The 20125-nt window shown below is 40.9% G+C and overlaps 1 protein-coding gene across 1 annotated transcript in view; it reads left to right on the forward strand.

The window, feature by feature from the left end:
• The window catches only part of Ndufs4 (NADH:ubiquinone oxidoreductase subunit S4), a 108400-nt gene that overhangs the window by 82878 nt on the left and 5397 nt on the right, over nt 1-20125 (forward strand). The window contains exon 4 of the mRNA XM_059276467.1: nt 2413-2486. Within this exon, the coding sequence (XP_059132450.1) occupies nt 2413-2486 (74 nt within the window). The remainder of the gene's footprint in view (nt 1-2412; nt 2487-20125) is intronic.

Raw genomic sequence — 20125 nt, forward strand, 5'->3', positions numbered from 1 at the left:
GGAACCTCACTAGTTGAGAATTGAGCAATGGAGTATAAACGTCAAAGTAGAAATGTACTCATAAAGATTGACAGACGTACAGCTGGAGAGGATAGGTTATGAGAGATTTCATGGACAAGATTGGTACTCAGAGTGAGCCATGAGAGATGATTGGGGTGGATCTCCATATGTAAAGATGCTGGGCGACCATTCTCAATGGAAGGAGCAACTGAACTGATAGGAAAGTCCAGGCTGTGTATTCATAGAAACGAGTGCGCTTTGACTAGTTGGTGACTTCTCAGGGGATAACTAGAAATGTCCGGAAAAGCATTCTGACCATCCTGGACAAGCGCAGAAACTCCCACAGTGGACAGCAGGAACTGTTTGAAGTTTTGACTTGGCATGCACTAGGTTTGGGAAATAAATAATAGGAAGATAAATGTGGTAACCTTAAATGGTGGGGTGGAATCAAAAAAAGGAGACAGAAAGAGTAAGATCTTGGTACCAACATAACTTAGAAAGAATTCTAAACTGCGAGAGATGAGGGAGAAGGACAAACCAAATGGAAGATGATTGCTTATTGATGGTTTATACCATTGAACGTACATGTTCATAAAGCAGACACTTCAAAAGGTCTATCACCTTTTCAGGAAATGGATCTAGTTCCAAGGACTGACTGACTGACTTTCTCTCTCTCTCTCTCTCTCTCTCTCTCTCTCTCTCTCTCTCTCTCTCTCCTGAGCTAAGCCAGTATGCCTGTCAAAACTATTCAAATCACTGAATCATATTTATATTGGCACTTCTGAGTATAACTAGTTTAACTATCAACTGAGAAACTGTATGTGCCTTAAAAAGAAGCATTGATACAAAATTATCATTAATTTTTGGTACTAATGTAGACGGTCAGTAGAAGGGTTTTGTTGTTGTTTTTTTTTTTTTTCCTTACAAGGGGAATTTATTATAGGAGTCCATGATTATAGGGATCCTAAGGAATCCCAGCAAAGCCAGGATTGGTGTGCCCAGACCTTCATCAGCAGTCTGTGGGACTGAAGAACAGGAGAGCTACTTCAGGGCTCTGCTTAGCTCCTAGCTTTCCCATGGCCAAGTCCCCCAGAGGAGTTCTTCTTCTTTTTCTTCTCTAGATTGGGTGGCATGTAGTGCAGGGTAGTCTTGAATTCTCTGTGTAGTGAGGCATGACCTTCCATTTCTGATTCTCCATCCCAGAGTGTTGAAATTCCAGGTGTATGCCTCCACATCTAGTGTTATGCGGTTCTGGGCACTAACCCAGGGCTTCTTGCATCTAGGCACGGACTTTACCAGCTAAGCTATGTCCCTAGCCCCTACCTATTTCCATAGTTCTGAACAGGTTTCCACAGAATGTTATATTCATCTCTAAGAGATTTACTTTAAACATTTGTAGCAAACATGGTTATGCTTTTATAAACATAAGGGCTGTCAGGTCTTAGAATGTTTGTTTTTGTTTTACGTAGACATTTCCCTTAAAAGAACATTATTGGTGATGAAAAGTTTGTTGAGAGTAGGTTCGGTTTGGTTTTTTTTTTTTTTTCTTATTTTAAAGAATTCATAGTATATGGATGCTTCTAACTACAGTGGGGTTAATGTCCCAGCAGACTCATTATAGAGAACATCGTAAGTTGAAGATGTTTCCTACTAACCTACTGAATATGGTAGTTTGGTGATGCAGTTGTTTACCTCTGTGCTCCAGCATGGCTAATGTTTCATTAATTCAGGGGAACATTTAAAATTTGAAAAATATTTTCTTGGACCAGTGGGCTGGCTCAGTGGGTAAAATCAACTCCTGCAAGTTGTCCTGTGACCTCTACATGTGTACTATGGCATTGGTATATACACATATACACATGCATACACACGAAAATATTTTTAAAAGAAAAACATTTTCTGTTACTGCATATCGCTGTCCTTGTCATAATGTCGAAATCTTAAGTGAAACGATCATACCCTGGTGGCTGTCTGCACCGGCAGTTCTACTCGGCACTAACTGCTTGATACTACAGTTTCTTGGGTCAGTTTGGGAATCTTCCGGGGTTTTTAATCTCAAGCTTGACGGTGCCCTTTTAAATAGAGCTTAATAAACCTCAATAAAGAGAACTGGAATGTTACTGCAATTATGATTTTTATTATTACATAATGCATACTAGAAAAGTCAGATTTAACACAGAAATAAAGTATTATTTTTCAGAGATTATTACAAATAAAATATTGTCATAATTTTTTGATATTATACCAACTATCTTTTTTGATATTATACCAACTATCTATTTTCTAAACATGGTATTTCTAATCATTGTATTTAAACATTGTATTTAAATGAATGCATTTAAAATCAGCATTGTATGTTCATTGTCTTACAGCTAAAGCTTAATATTAAATCATGGACATTCTCTCTTCTAGGGCTGATCCCCTCTCCAACATGGTTCTAACCTTTAGTACCAAAGAAGATGCAATTGCCTTTGCAGAAAAAAATGGTATGAGTCAGCTAACTTCCTTTCTTTCTAAATCAAGATAAGATTTTGTGTTCTTAACCATGAAACCCATCTAAGAATTTAAAATTTGGACAGATACTTAGCTGGTCAGTCACTCGCCACCAAGCCAGAGTTTGATCCTTGACACTTGCACACACACAATAACTAATGGGAAGAAAACATTTTTTTAAAAGGATATGAAAAGACCAAACTTGAAATAGAGACAGAGAATAAGACCACTTTCCCACACTTTACTTGTTTCTGAATCTTCTGCAAAAATCCCTAACGTTTAGTTACTTAAACGCCAACTGTATCATACATCATGAGGTGATCTACTCCAGTTTTGACATTTCACACTAAAGTTCTTTCTTCTTTTGACCTAAAATCTAATGGCTATTGTACTACCTGATAGCCTTTTAATTACCTGAAGGGAGTTGTTATCATCCTTACTCTAAGCTTTTCTCTAAGCTTAAATGTCTACATTTGCTGTGTTAGTAGATGTGACAAGTCTAATACTGAACATAATTTCAACAGTACATTACATTTATACAGCACAATAATATGTAGAAGCTTTGGGAAAAGCAATAATACATATTAGTTTATGATGATTTTGCTATAAATAAAAATTTAAAATTCTTTTTAAAAGTAATTTTCTGCTCTTAAGCCAATATATTGTACTAAAAAGGAGGCATTAGGACCAGAGCAATCTATATACTTTTTGAAATTATTTGTTTAATTTCATAGTGACTTTAATGTTGTTTTTTTTTTTTTTTTTTTTTTCCACAGTTAAGAGTACTTATAATGGGCTGGAGAAGTGGCTTAGTGGTTAGGAATACTGATTGCTCTTCCAGAGAACCCAGCTTCAATTCCCAACACCCACATGGTAGCTTACAGCTGTCAGTAACTCATGCATGCAGTGTTCAGACACACACACACAGAGGCAATTCACATGAAATAAAATTAAAAATAGTACGTGTGAAATGGGAATGTCAAGTGTTTACCTGAAGTGTTGTAGGTAATTGGTAATGTTTGTCTCTGACCCACACCTCCCTCCCTGCATCTGGCATCCTTGCAGTCTGTGTCTCTTATACTTAAATGCATTACTATGTATTTGTACCAATGCAGTGTATTTGACAATGCATGTGTCATGTGACTTTTCCTGGGTAAAATGTCAGCCAGTGACTATTCCCCCAGATAAGGCACCAACAGCAGACCAAAGAAGCTATTCCACCTGAGTCTACCTTAGCAGTGAGTTATTGGATTGATGTTCCAAGGTAGCTGTAGCACAGGAAGGCCCACCCAACCCTGGGTGATGACTCCCAAAAGCGATGTCCCTGGTGTGTAGATGTAACCAACCATCTTATTAAATAAGAAACACAGAGCCGATTCAGAGAAGAAAGCCAAGAGGTCAGAGCTAAGAGCCTCACCCTTTCGGTTTTAGTGATCCTCTTTAGCCAAGAGAGCTCTCCAAAAAGGACTACTTCCTGTGTGTATGTCTTTATATAGTCTAGCTGTTCTGTCTTCTCATTGGTTGTAAACCCAAACACATGACTGCCTCTGTAGAGACTTCCAGGTCTTCTATGGTTGGTATTGAGATTAAAGGCGTGTGTCTCCAATGCTGGCTGTATCCTTGAACACACAGAGAGCTACCTAGCTCTGTCTACCAAGTGCTGGGATTAAAGGCATGCGCCACCACCGCCACGCTATGGCTCTAATAGCTCTGACCCCCGGGCAACTTTATTTATTAACATACAATTAAAATCACATTTCAGTACAAATAAAATACCACCATACTGGTGCTTCCTGCCTGGCTTGTAGGCAGCTCTACTGAGGAATCTCCTCTCCCCAGTAACTGTTTGGTGCTTCCGTAACCCCATGAGAGGCCATGAGTCTTACAACTTTCTGAGCTTACCAAGTTTCCTTAGTTTCCTGAGCCTCTTTTCCCCTGCAGGCTAGAACAGCTGAATTTAAAGGAAATAGCTAGACACCATGTTAGGAAATCCCGTAAGTTCAATACAGAAAGAGATATTTAAGTTCTATCTGGGCCATTTGGATATTTGCTATCTATTGGAAGACAGATAATAGATACAGCTTAAGTATATTATTAGTGTAAGGTATTATATGTGAAAAATTTGTGTTATCTAATACATTTGATGTAGAAATCCGAAAGCACTGTAAATGTTTTCTAGAATAGTTGTTTTGCTTCCTCATTTAGTATTACATAACCTATGATTAAAAGTCTAAAGTCAGGATCTGGGGGTATATAGGACAATGGCAGAGCATATACTGGGCATACCCTGGGTTTAGAGCCAAACTAACTGTATTTGAAACCATGGCTGGTCGTTGTGACTTTGTACTTCAGTTTCCACATATGTAATGAGGATATGTGAGGAGTAAATGAATTAATAAATAGCAAGTGATTAAAGAGGATCTGACACATTACTCATAAATGTACATAAATATCTCTTTTTGGTTTTTTTTTTTTTTTTTTTTTTTTTTTTTTTTTTTTTTTGGTTTTTCGAGACAGAGTTTCTCTGCGTAGCTTTGCGCCTTTCCTGGAACTCACTTGGTAGCCCAGGCTGGCCTCGAACTCACAGAGATCCACCTGGCTCTGCCTCCCGAGTGCTGGGATTAAAGGCGTGCGCCACCACCGCCCGGCCATAAATATCTCTTATGTTGTTAGTAATAGACCATAAACTTTTGTTCTTAAGTGCACGCTCCTTGGATACTTTTTGGCCAAGTTCTAAATTTCTTATATCTGAAATTGTTGTCAGCATAACCGTATTACTACTTTGATTCAAGGTAGCATTTCTGTATTTTAATTAAACAGTTCTATTAATGTTTCCCCTCCTTTCAGCCTTCCATACTTCATGTCTCACACCTTGCAAATTACTCTTCTGGGGTTTGTATCATGAGTTCAATAACAGGAAATCTAATTAAACTGTTAAATCCCTCTCTAGTCTTTCTCTAAGTGGTCACGAGGCATATGTGAGTACGGTTGCTATGTGAATTGCAGGTGTGAAGTAGACACTGCTGCTATTGAAATCAGGTGGTTCTCTGATTTGATTTCCCTCCCAGAAAGAAAGTCGGGCAGTCACAGTCAGTAGGAGATGTCACTTGAGACAGCCCAGCAGACAGTGACTTAGAAAACCACACTCAGGCTCGGGCTGCAGCACCGCAGAGCTGTCTGAGCAGCTGCTTTGTCTTCAGCACTTTCCACCCAGCCTGCTGCAGGCTCACACCCTGTGCCCGGTAAAATGAGGGCTCCGGTGGCTCAGGGATTTAGAGCTACACTGATTTTCAGGATAAGGCTATGCTTTGTATTCACTGTGGTACTTGTGATCTGCTGTATGTCTTTAACATTTAGCATTATGCATCTTTAAGTAGGTAAGTCCTACTTTTTTCAGGTATAATGAAAGCAAGGTGTCTTAGTCACTGTTCCATTGCTGTGAAGAGACACCATGACCAAGGCAAACGCTTACAAAAGAAAGCATTTAATTGAAGGATTACTTACCGTTTCAGAGGCTTAGGCCATTATCATCATAGCAGGACATGGCAGCAGGCAGGCGTGGTGCTGGAGAAATAGCTTATCCACAGGCGGAGAAAGAGAGCCTGGGCCTGGCATGGGCTTTTGAAACCTCAAAGCCTACCCCTAGTGACACTTCCTCCAACAAGGCCACACCTCCTAATCCTTCTAGTCCTATCGAAGTTCCACTCCTTGATGACTAAGCATTTCAACTATATGAGCCTGTGGCTGTCATTCTTATTCAGATCACCACACAGGGTCTAAGTAAGGAGCTTGGAGTGTTACAGAATCCTCCTAGCATGAAGGATCTCTCCTGAATTCCCCAGCAACCCTCTTCATTATAATTTACTTCTCTTGGACCATTGTATGGGACATATAAATGAAACTTCCTTTCTCCTATACCTAACATCATTTTATTGGGAGCTAATGCTATTGAAAGTGAACCATATGTCTAAACTACCAAATGTAGGACATTGAAATGCTTCAAGCAGGTGTGGTGTCACACACTTGTAATTCTTGCACATGTGGCGGGAAGATTGGGAGTTCAAGGTCATCTATCTCAGGGGTTGCAGGGGTGCTCAGAAGTACTAGTATATTAAAGACAGCAGGATTAAGAGGCTAGCAACTAGGATTCTAATTCCATATTGTCTTGACATACAGGGTAGCTTGACCACCAAGGGTAGCATCACTACACTTGGTCTTTAATACACATTTGTTTTTCATCTTTGAAATGAGAAGATGGGTTGAGTAATTCTCAGAACTTTATATCTTAAGGATGTTAGCTCATGGACCAGCCCTGACCTCATTATTTTCTCTCTAGAGGAAAATGTATTTGTGATGGTAAAGGTGGCTCTGTTGAAAGTAAAATCTTCAAAGGTTCTGCATTTATGAGTAGTAGATGCTTACTTTTCAATAGTATCCAGAAGTCAGAGGCCAAGGTAAAACTGTAACAAAAAAAAAAAAAAAAATTATATATTCAGAATGTTCTGAAAACAGTGTATTTTCTTAGTTTTTCCGTTCTGTAACATCTAAATGTTAAATTTTAAAAAAGGAAAGTCATGATTATCATTTCCTTGCATAAAGTTATTTGTAGAGAAGGAGGACAATGAGAAGTAAGATTTACAGATCTGCTTTCTTTCCAGACATGTTTATTGACCTCTATTATATTTTGAGAACTCAGGCAACAAAAGTCCTCATGACAAAGGTTAATATTTAGAAATATTCATAATCCTCATTAAAACCCCAGAAAGCATGAACAGTCGATATCCCACCAAAGTAACATTAAGTAGCAAGTCACATATTTACAATTTGAATACGTTTATTTAAAAAGTCATGGGCCAGTGGAGGTGGCTCAGCCAGTAAAAGCACTGATGACCTAAATTTAATCCCTCAGACCACCTGGGGAGAGAGAGAGACCTGACTCCCCAAGTTGTCTTCTGACACGTACAGATGTGGCACATGCACACACGCACAGAGAATAAACAGGTACAAGTGTAGTTAAAAAGTCGTATTCATTAGTTTATATAGAGTGTATATATGTGGCTCCTCTACGACAGTGGTAGAACCGAGTTGTTGTAATTGTGACCATTTGGGCGTGAAGGCCTGAAAATAATCACTACTTGTTCCATGATAGAAAATATTAGTTGTCTTCTGCTTTGTTACTTATTTTTGTGGTGCAGGGGATCACACCTAGGGTCTTCTACATACTAGGCAAGTAGCCTATCCACTGAGCTCTGCTCTCAGACCCTACACTTTTCCCTATTCTTCCCCAATTCTGTTTCCCATTCCCACTGGGTAAACTCTTTTCCATCTAACTTAAAAAAACAAAACAAAAACAAAAACTTTGGGTGTTTTTTGGAAATTAAAGTATAATTACATCGTTTTCCTTTTTCTTTCCTCTAACCCTCCTATGTATACCTTCTTCCCCTTCTGTCAAATTCGTGGCTTCTGCCTCTTTTTCTCTAATAGTTGTATTTATATAGAGTCAAATACACATATGCACACAGTCCATATGATGCTACTTGTATATACACGCTTTCAGGGCTGAGCACTTGGTAATGGATAACTAATTAGGGAACTCTTCCCTGGGGAAGACTCTTTCTCCTGCTCTCAGCAATCCTTAGTTTCCTATAGTTCTTTATGTAAGGTTGGGGCCTTGTAAGATTTCTTCCTTTCATATCAGTGTGTCTGTTGATGTTGTTCTTCAGGTCTTGTTTAGGCAGCCATGTTGTTAAACCTTCATGTGTATAGCTTCCCTGATGTTACTAGGAGACACAGTCTCACTACAGACATCCTGATTCTCTGACTCTTACATTTTTTTTGTCCCCTCTTTCTCAATGTGCCTGGAGACTTGGGAGCAGGAGTTGTGTTGTAGATGGGACTAAGCCCCATTTGTCTTCTGCATTTTGACCAGTTGTAGATTCTGTAATGGTCTCCATCTGTTGCAAAGAGAAGTTTCATTGTTGAAGGGTGAGAACAGCACTCATCTGTGACTATAGGATAAATATTTAGAATGGAGTTAGGAACTATGCTGCTTTAGGAAAGTGTTAGCTGTCGATTCTCCTCCAAGATCCATGACTTCACCAGCCTTGAGTAGTTGGCTAGGTTTCCAGTACGAGATATGATTTCCCTTTAATTGAGTAGGCCTTAAATCCGGTTAGAGCTGTTGGTTACCCACAAGGCCTTTGAACTTTTTACAGTGATCCCCTTACAGCTCTTGCAGTACAATTGTGTATCTCATTGTTTTCCATTACAGTTGTTCAGAACGCTCTGTTACATGTCAGTGCTGTGTGGCCAGGCTCCAAATCATTATGTAGGGCATAGACGAGAGAGTCCTGGTACTCAAACAGTAACATTTGACCCTGCCTACTAAATACATTATAAGCACCTACTAGGGAAAACAGAATTTTATTCATCTTTATCTTTAATGTGTTCAATACATATTGGTGAGTTTCAATTAATGTAGTTAGAATTATTTCAGACTCAGTTACTTTTTTGAAAACATAGTAATTTGTAAATTATTCTCCATATCATTTAAACTTTTCTAAGTCATTTTAATTTGCTGTTGCTTCTCTTTCAATAGAAATATTAAATCCTACTGATTGGAAATTTGAAGGAAAAAAATAGAAAAATGATTAGCAATTTCTTTTATGTTTTTAAATAATTTATTTTATTGTGTGGATATTTTGTCTACATGTATGTCTGTGTACCAAGTGTGTGTCATGTGCCCTCAGAAGCCCTAGGACTGGGGATTTCAGGCTGTTGTGAGCCACCATGCTGGGGCTGGGAATTGTAGCACGAATCTTAAAAGGTCTTATTAATAAAAACAAACCTGGAGCCAGGTATTGGGGTGAATACTGAAAGATCAGAGAAGTAGAACAAGCCACATCCAACCTCACCTTGCCAACTTCTCAGCTTGTTTCCTCGGCCTGAAAGCCTCTGAGTCCTCATCGAATGGATCTCAGCTGAACTGCTGCTAAAAGCTAAAAGCTTAAAAAGATTCTGGTTCCTATTCCTCATGCCTTATGTACCTTTCTGCTTCCTGCCATCACTTCCTAGGATTAAAGGCGTGTGTCACCACTCCTGGCTGTTTCCAATGTGACCTTGAACTCACAGAGATCCAGAGGGATTTCTGCCTCTGGAATGCTAGGATTAAAGGGGTGTGCTACCACTGCCTAACCTCTATGTTTAATACAGTGGCTGTTCTGTTCTCTGACCCCCAGGTAAGTTTATTGGGGTGCACAATATATCAACCACAGGGAATTGTACCCAGGTCCTCTGGAAAAGCAGCTAGTGAGTGCTCTTATTCACCGAGCCATCTTTTGAGCCCCCATGTCACTTAACTTGCATAAGAGCAAAGGGAATTTGTCTTTCTCTTGAACTTTGATAGGTGAGCCATTGAAAATAAAGCTGACAATTATGAGACTTTCGAGAGGTCAGAAACTTGCAATATTTCATTGTGTAAGCTGTAGAATGGAGTAAAAGTTTGGAGTTGGAACACAGGGACAGATTATAGAAGTGTGAGAAGAGAAAACTCATGGCGAACAGAGATGATCTTATTACGAATTTTTTTTTTTTTTTCCAAGATAGGGTTTCTCTGTGTAGCTTTGTGCCTTTCCTGGAACTCACTTGGTAGACCAGGCTGGCCTCGAACTCACAAAGATCCACCTGGCTCTGCCTCCTGAGTGTTGGGATTAAGGGCGTGCACCACCACTGCCCGGCGTTATTACAGATTTTTAAGAACTGTGTGTGTGTGTGTCCATTTTTCCTTTCCACTATGTGAATTCTGGAGATGACACTCAGGCTGGCATAGTTGGTGGTAAGCACCCTCTGCTACAGAGCCATCTCACTGTCCCAGATTTTTGTCTGAAGTTTTCAGGTAGCATCCCTTAGAACAATTAATGGTAGCCATTAATTGAGCAAGATGGGCAGCTGATCGCTTCTCCTGTGATGAAAAGTTTGTTGTTGTTGTTGTTGTTGTTGCTAATAATAGATGCCTACTATTTTATGAGCATGTAGTCAGTTGGTTTTATAGCTTTATGTTGCTGTGCCCAAATACCTAATTTAGACAAATTAAAAGTGATACAGGGCCAGGTGAGGTCACTCCTTTAGTCCAGCACTCAGGAGGCAGAGGCAGCTGGACCTCTATGAGTTCAAGAACAGCCTAGTCTACAGAGTGAGTTCCAGGACAGCCAAGGCCATGTAGAAACCCTGTCTCAATACCCCACCACCACCACCACCACCAAAATAGTGATACAGGAATATTTTGGTGTATTTTTTAGAAGGATGGATCATTCATGGGGAGCCAAGGTCCAGAAACTTGACCACCACCCACCACCAAAACTGCCCTGAGCCAGTGGCTTTTATGTTAACTCACAAAGCCAAAGAATGAAAGTTAGGAACCACCAAGGGTGAGTTTTAGAAGTTAGAGATTAAGCCTGGCAGTGGTGGTGCATGCCTTTAATCCCAGAGGCAGGCAGATCTCTGTAAGTTTGAGGCCAGCCTGGTCTACAAAATGAGTTCCAGGACAGCCAGGGCTACACAGAGAAACGCTGTTTCCAACAACAACAACAACAAGTTGTAGATTTATAGGTGGGTCTTCAGATGGAAAAAGAGTAGAGGGTGAGGAGAGCTCCTGTATACATAGTGAGAGGGGTCTGGGGAAGTAGGCTCCCATTGCACTGCCTTGGATTAATAATAAGGCTTTACCAATGGAGGAAGGCGGATAGGTGAGCTGATGTGTCCAGTTCCTTCCAGCTGCTGCAGTGCCTTATAGCTTCTGCCACATCCTCAGGATGCTTTCTAGGACAGGCCTCTTCCAGCCCCTGGCAAGGGCTGTCTATGCTGCCCACAGACTCCAGGACATTTCTAGCTTGTAGCCAAGAAAGAAACTGGTCACTTTTCCTTGTGTTCTCTTTACCCTGAACTGCCTACCCAGTTGCTATTCCCCGTTCCCATCAACAACAGAAAAGATTTACTCTGGCTTCTTATTTGAGAAGTCTTAGTCTACAGTTGGTTGGCCCCCTTGCTTGGAGTAGAACATTTCGTCAGGAGAGTATGATGTGGAGGCAGCTGTTCAGTTGGCCTGGCAGTGCCTCAGAAGCGGAGAGAGGAGAGAGAGGGCCTCCCATCACACAGCTTCCTCCAAGCAGACTCTGCTCCCGAGGCAGTGTGGCCCCTTTGTGACCAGGCCTTCCCTTGAGCCTTTGGGGGACATTTAAGTTTAAACCATAACAGTCAGATAAAGGGAATTCAGAAAAAGCTCCCTTGGGGAAAGAAGGGCCAGAAACAGGCGAATGGGGGAAGACTGGGGAGACCTTGGCCCTGAAATCGCTCCTTTGGCTTAAGTACTTGGCAGAGCAGAGCACCAGCCTTGGAGATACCTCTTTCAGAGCCACAACACATACATTTTAGTGTCTGTAAAACTCCCTACAGACAGCAAATGTTTTTCTGTCAAACTAATGTGAAGCTTATCCCGAGTTTTTAACGCTGATCATCCTGAAGTATATTACAGCATTCTTAAAAATCCGTTTATAATGTTGGCGTTGTTTCTAAACCGTATGTGATCCTTGCTCTAAAATCTTACTTTGTAAGTGTTTTGAAATGTAAAGAAGTTAAAGAGGAAGTCTAAGCCTAGTCATGATGTCTCTACTCTATGGAGGCCATGTTGTAGAGTCCAAGTGTAGTGCTGTTTCTGACACAATGACGGAACTTGAAAATTCACCTAGAGCCACACTGACCATATGGGAGGGAACACCACTCTCCGTGCCTGCTTAGAATTAAGGTGTGCTATTAATTTAAAATATAACCAGTAACAGTTTTTATTATGTGTTAAAATAATAATTTTTAAATACCTTGGACTAAGTATATGATTCGAACTAATTTTTCTTGCTTCATTTTATGAAATGTGTTCACACATCTCCATTGGACAGCACGGGCCTAGAGTCCTTAGCAGTACACAGGGTACATATTGTCCCTATATGCTAAATCTTTCATTGGCCTGTATCTGAGAATGTATATGAGAAATGAGGGGAAATCACCTATTTTTAACCAAACCAGGTATTCTCTAGGTCTGTCTTTTTACATTAGAATGCTTTCACTCCGGAGACTAAAAGAAAGTGTTCTTCCTCCAGCCGGTTACTTACAAGTTTCTGGACTGTCCCCTGCTTCCTTCTCCCCACACCTCACTTCCTGTGGAAGGCTGGCTCTCTAAGTTTGGGCAGTTGGATAGACAAGACTGAATGGTACTTACTCAGTCTTCTCCTCTAACTCTTCCCTAATCCCAAATACAAAGTGAAGAAAATACAAAGATCCGGATTGTCTTTGGGCTCTAATGCCACATCTTTAAACCTCTAGCCCTGCATGGATCCCAGAGGAACTCTTCAAAGATAACCTTTGTTTGTAAAAAGGGGGAAGAGTCTGAGGCCTCTGAAATGTAGATGAACCTTCCTTCTGTTCTTTGTGACTGCAAAGACCAACCTTTCTCACCCAGGTGGCTTTTGTCTTTCCTTGTGCTATGTGAAAGCTGGGGAGGAGGAGGAAGCTACCTCATAGAGAGAGGAGGTGGGAGACAGCTGTGGAAAATCGGGATGGTAGAGGCCTAAAACCTACCACCATTTACATGCTAATAAAAACCAGAAATGGCTTTTTCCCCTGTTTGATCTGATTTGGAACTTTGTGACTTGTCTCTGGTATGGCATTTTACCCCCTGTGTTTTTCCTATTGTTGTTAGCTGTAAAAGGCTTTGAAATTCTCAAAACAAGGAAGGTTTTCCTCAGGAATAAGAGAACAGAACAAGCTGTGAAACTGCTTTGTGCTCATGGTGGGTCTGTTGGTGGAGAAAACCTCCCTTTGAAGATAGAGGTAGAAGCAGGAAAAATATCCAGCCTTGGGTTTTGAATGTTCACACAAAACACAGTTTCACAGGCAAAGGGAATTAAGAGATAAGTTTATCCTGAACTGAATATGAGTGACATGGATTCAGGTTGCCCCAAATAATACTTTCCGTTATGGAAGTGATTACATGAACTTTTATATTCACCGAACAAAAAGAAGTTATAAATCAAAGCAGATCACAGTCAAGCAAGGAAAACTCTTACGGGGTTTCTTTTCTTTCTTTTAATTGTTTTGGTTTGGTTTGAGACAGGGCCTTCTATAGCCCAGGATGGCCTACAGCTTGTTTTGTCACCTGGGTGATACTGGAACTCATGGTGATCCTCCTGGCGCAGGCACATACACACTTGAATTATATGCATGCAACACCATGACCAACAACACTGAGTTTTTGTGTCCTGTCTCGGGGTGGAAAAAACAAGAGCAGGTGGGAATAGCTGGTCTGAGTACCTTTCATTCACCTAGGTCAGGGCAGGATTGTCCCTTGCGGAGGGTAAGTTCTTGAGATAAGAGTGTAGGAAGGAAGTGTGCAGTAAAATGTATTGAAGTTACGGAAGAACAGCAAATGCAGAGATACAGTAAGTTCGATGCGCATACTAAATACCCATATGGGAAACTCAGGTGAGTGGTTGTAGATTCCAAATTAATGTTTGTTGACCTGGAAGATAATGAGATTTAACTAAAACGTTTATTTATTTATTTATTTTAAGTAACCGAAATAGTTTTCTGTTACTAAACAAAGCAGTAAGAGGACCTTGATAAATGGAAATCGACAGTAACAGCTTAACCAGTTTCCCGGACTAGGAGGTAGACAGACTCCCTGGGAGCCGGGCAGATAGGGAGGGGGCCATGACTAGGTAAGAAAGGTGGCGAACTTCTTCCTCATCCCGGCATCTAACAAAAGCCTGGCAGCTTAAAACAAAGGTCTTCTCTCCTGACAGCGGGTCCCCTGAGGATGGACTGGCTCTCTGAGTTCGAGGCCAGAGTGGGACATGTTCCACAACAGTGTGGGCCAGTCAACCATTCTATCTTTCCTTAAAGCAACCAACCCTAGATTAGGAGAGAGAGGAGAAAACTCTTCAGACTTTAAAAAAAAAAAAACCCAGCCCTCTAGGAGAGATGTGACTTTCAGCTTCCCAGTCCCCCTCTGCTTTGGGGAGGGTCTGCTGCATACTATGTTCCCTCACCCCCAATAAACACCTTTTTTCAACTGCTGATTCTGTCCGCTCCTATTAGTGGTGTTTGAGATTTCTCTCTGTTCCCTGTTGTGATTGAGATTTTTTCTGTCTTTTAATTCTTTAACTGGCAGAGAAAATAAACCCAATCAATAATCACTGGAACACAGGTGCCTATTTTGGTAACCTTTTTACCCATCAAATTTAACCTCAAGGTGGCTAAGCATCTCTCTCCTGTCTTAATGTCTCTTCCAAAGCAGCTTTTCAGTTGTAGTATGCCAGATAAATGTACTCACTCCAAACACTTCCCTTTGCAGTGTGAAAGAGTGTCTGAATTTAATGAGGTCACCTGTGGAGTCTTAACATTGTGTGTGTTTTGTTTAGGATTTTATTTTGGAAAGGCAAAAATAAAAGTTGAGGGTCAAGTATTGTAGCTCAGCAATAGGGCATATACCCAAGCATAAACAAAGCCCTGGGTTTGATAGACAGCACCACAGAAGTACATAATAAAGCAGGAGGTGTTAGATGTGAATGGATAAGCTTGTCATAGGATCATAGTTACCTAAATAGTGAAATTTGACTGCTCATTTCAAAGTCATAGTAAAACATAAAAATTAGCAGAGATGGTAGCAGACCTTATACGTGGAATCAGTAACCTAGGCCCTAAGCCCAACAACATGAAACAAACTTTGCTAAGATTTCTATGTATTTTATGGATTTTTTCCAGACTTAATATTTCCATATGTCATAATCCAAGGAAGTCATATTTACTTTCATCAACTTTCTGTATTCAGGTCTATCTTCTTTGTGACATAAATATTCTCTTTCCCCTTGATAAATAAGTCATATCCTATCATGTTGCTGACAAAGTTTTTTTGTTGTTTACATAAAAAGATTTAACCTCTTGACATTATACCAATTTTCTTTTTTTGGAGGGGGCAGTGATACAGGATTTTTCTTTATGGCTCTGCCTGACCTGGAACTCGCTCTGTAGACCAGGCTGGCCTCGAACTCACAGAGATCAGCCTGCCTACAGGATTAAAGGTGTGAGCCACCACACCTGACCACTTCTTTCTTTTTTCTTTTCTCTCTCTCTCTCCCACCCTTCCTCTTTCTCTCCCTACCCCTTACTTTCTGATATCAATTGTCTTTTACCTAGAGTTACTTTGAGTATGAAATCACAAAGGGAATAAGTAGGAAACACATGAACTGGATGTGGTAGCTCACCTCTTTGTTCCCAGCACTTAGGAGGTTGAGGCACGAGGATGAGAAGCTCATGATCATCCTCTACTATATGATGAGTAATACACGTGACTCTACCCCACCCCAAAACGTGTAAAATTTGATGAACTGATTGATAGTTGTGCTGAGGTTTGGGTGGACAGAGAATGATGTGACTTGGGATTTCTCTAGGCTTGTTCATTTAGCTTGTCCTCTCTGCTGCTCTATGGCATTTCTGTTCTCTGCATGTAGGACATCCTATTTCAAAAGAAGGATAGGTAGTTCTTTTAGCTTCAGGGGACAAGAGCCAGAGATCAGAGTAGCCTTTCTGCTATTGCTATTGCTGTTTCATCATTAAATACCCAAGTGTCATATTTGGGCTGATGTTCCCTGAACCTTGTCATAATTAATGGGTCAGTAAACCATCTCATTTAGTAACGATCTAGATATCTATCAATGTCATTTGAGTTTAAAGGCATTTTATTTACTTTGTGTGTGTGTGTGCGCGCTCGCGCGCGCGCACGCATGTGGGCATGTGCCATCATGCATATGTGGAGGTCAGAGAACAACTTGAAAGAATTGGTTCTCTCCTTCTACCATGTATATTCTAGGGATCATACCAGGTACTTAGGTCAGCAGGCTTGGGGGCAAGCACCTTTGCCTGCTCTGCTATCTTGCCAACCTATCATCTACAGTTTTAAGAAGAATCTTGGATAAATTTTTAAGGCAAATTCTACAGAATATGATTTCTTTTGAAATAAAATTGCTGGAGGGATTAATCAAGCCAGTTAAAAGACACTTTTACATTCTCATGACTATAAACAGTAATCCAGAGTAACACTGTTGTATATGATTAGTAAAGTTATATAACTTGAGAAGGAACATATTCAAATAGAGTAAAAGTCTATGCTTACCAGTTTTGGAGGTCTGCCTGAGACATTCAGCAGATTCACCAACCGATGGTCAGCATCCATCTCAACCAAAGAAGTGCTGTACCTATGCTTCAGCCCCTACACCAAAGCACAAGAGAAGACCGCTAATTCCACTGTTTCTAGTTTCCATTTTGCCACTGATTTTGTGGCTTGTTTTTGCAGTCTGGATATTTGATGATCCTAAAGTTTATAAAAATCTAGAAATTCTGCTGGGTGAGAAAAGAAGACAGTCTGGTTAGTTAATCTTTGCTGTTTTGAGTTCAAATAAATTAAGAATTTGGACTTACTGAAAAGAAAATAGCTCTCTGGTATGAACTAGTTCACAATTGTGGGTTTATTAACCCATCTGAAATTTTAGCACTGAGGTCATAAATGCGGTGTGACTAGCTCCACCTGCATACCTCTAATTCAGAAAAGCCTTTCTTTCCTTCCCTTGTGTGTAGTGTGAAAGAACTGCACCTTCTGATCAGAGTATTAATGATGGTGCAAAGAGCAGAATTTATAGGTCAGAGCTAAGTTACAATTCTTGGAGTAGTTTTAACCCCGTAATAGTCATGATTTGTCCACCTGTGTCTGACGTAACATCCTGTGACTAACAGATAAAACCTGTTGAAATGCATTACTAGACTACAGATAGCATCTGAGGCCTGCAGTAACTGAGGAGAGCCTTCTGCTTTAAACTACCTACTTCATGTTCCCACCAATGGATTTACACGGTGACTCAATCACAAACGTTGTTCTGTGGTTGTAAAACTTCACAGTTAGCAAAGTGGAACATGACTTTAATCTGTATTTTCTGGCCGTGGTCTCTCAGATTTGGCTTGTGAATGAAGCGAACACATAAATTAAAGAAGTTATATTACTCATGAGATACAAAGAAGCCTGGCAGATGTTACAGACAGCCCAAAAAACCAAGTCAAGACTTGGGCATAGTAACGACACTACCAAAATGCCCACCCCATGGTCAGGAGAAAGGTTTTTATTATGGATAAGGGAGAGAGAGACTATCCAGCGGCATCTGGAAGAGTGCAGAGCAGAGGTAAAAGAAGTGGACTGAACATGGCCAGGGCTATCTGCAAGAGAAGAGCAACAGAGACTAGCAGAGGCAGGGGGGAGAACCCTTCATAGAGTGGGAAGTAACTAATCTGGACAGCCTGGAGCTAGCAAAGGGGAGGAGTGGAGGATATGAGAAACACCAGGAGCCTAACAGGGACGTGCTTTGAGATGCATAACAAGTATTTGTGAATAGGGATCTGAAGAGGCTGGAGGCTAGCATTGGCTTTGGTATGCACCAGGGGTACATGTCAATAAAAGCCAGGAGTCTCCTCTGCCAGAGGCAGGGGAGATAGGGAAGTGGCTCTTCGTGACAGACAGAAACCTGGGTCATAGGTTCCTGGGGAATGCTGAATGTATCATCCAATGGCAGCCCTTCTATAGTCCATTTTGAGCTGAGCCAAGACTGTCGTTTTGGATCAAGTCAGTGGATTTGCCCTTTTGGGGTGCTTATGTTTGTTTGTTTTGTTTGTTTGTTTAAACCTAACAAAGATAACATGCACTTGTATGGGGAAAGGAGTGTTGATATAAATTTCAAATGGATACAAAGTTAGTATTTCTAGAATAAGGTCAGTGGGTGGGAGATAGGACAGAATATATGTGTTAGTTTTTTAGCTGCGTTGTGTTCTTACCCAGCAAGGAAATGCCACGAAACACGACAGAATCCGCTAACAAAGAGTTTTATTAAAGGTAAAGGGACAGAGAGTGAACAGGCCTGCGGGAAACACGTGTGTGGAGAAGGAGGAACCAGGAGCATGGCGCCTGATTTTAAAGGCTGGGCGTGGACAGATCAGCGTCACTACTACACGCAAGCGCTCAGATCACATGGCCACGTTGCGCGCTTACGTGGCCAGTGAAACGTCACGCATCTCGGTCCCGCGAGATGCCCTGACCCGGAAATGGCTATCCTGACCTGGGCCTGGCTAGGCGGAAGTGTCCGCCAGGCATATGCGAACACGCCTGACCGTGGGGGCGTGTTGTAAATCTTTCAATATGTGCCTGTAAACTGTAGCCATTCACTTTACTGGTGATAATCATGTTCTCTGATATCAGCAGACTGATACTGAACAGTTGTTCTAGGAAGATAGAAGTGAGTTCCTCCAAGCCTCTGGTCAGGGCCTTTTATCAGTTATCAACACTAGTTTGTTGTATGTATCTCCTACAGATACTTCACACTGAGCTTGTAAACAACAGCATGCTAATTCATACCTGAACCAAGGTTATTCTACACGCATATTGTCACATCATAGTCTTTTAGCGCCATGCCCAGGAACTATTCTTTCTAGTCAGTGAAAGTACCAAAACAAAAATCAACAAAAAATGTGGCTCTAAATAGGCAGTGAGGGGCACACCTGAGAGTCTGAGGGCTGAACCACAAGACAGAGAATACTTTGCTTGACCTCAGCCAGGAGGCCATTCCAAGTCTGTTTCCCTTCTGTGCACATCAGAACTGACCACAGAAGGATAGGCATATTGATTTGGGGGCTACAAATGAATTGTTATGAGTAAGCGAATTCACAGGTGAGTAGTATTTGTACCAACAGCCTACAAAAGAGTTTGTCCTGCTTAGCTCTTCATTCCTAGTCCCTGGTTGAGACATTTCAGGGGACTGAGAGAATAAGGAAGAGGGGTTATTCCATAGACCACTCCCTCCTCCCCTTAGAGTTCTGGAATCATTTGTCTTATGGTAGGATTCTCTGTGGTGCTTTGGTGGGGTTCCTAGTGCATTAGGAGTTAAGTAGGATTCTGGGAAATCTTATGCATAGCCCATGCCCCAGACTAATTACCTCAACATTTCTGGTCATGATTTTTAGATATTTGCATATATCAAGGAATTTTTTTAAAAAGTGTTCTAAATTCCTACTGATTTTGAAACTTTTGAAACAAAAGTCACAGTAATTGATTGATATCTTGGTTTGTTTTATGGCAAATTCTGAATAGGTGTTTCCAATTACTGTTTTGGAAACAATACTAATCTCTATGACAATATATTATTTGAGAAATAAACTTACCGAGACCATTGACTGTTGTGTCAGAGGGGGTGGGGTTTTGAAAGCTGCCACAGCTCCAGCAGGTAGAAGGTGTTTGTTATTCTAGGAAATCTAACAGGTGCTCTGTGGGTGCCTTGATTTGCTTGCTGGCATCTTATGTCCTTTCACAGAAAGGATTGTCCACCAGTCTATCCACAACCTTAGTCCCTTCTAAAAGAATATCTAGGTACTTAAAATCATTTCAAAGTGGGATTTTGAAATGAAATTCCTGGACTTTCTACCTTGCCTCATCTTAAATGTTAGGTGTCCACTTGGCCTTCCACTAGGTGTGATATACCAGACTAGAATCCAG

The sequence above is a fragment of the Peromyscus eremicus genome, chromosome 11, assembly GCF_949786415.1.
Source record: "Peromyscus eremicus chromosome 11, PerEre_H2_v1, whole genome shotgun sequence".
Lineage (NCBI taxonomy): Eukaryota > Metazoa > Chordata > Mammalia > Rodentia > Cricetidae > Peromyscus > Peromyscus eremicus.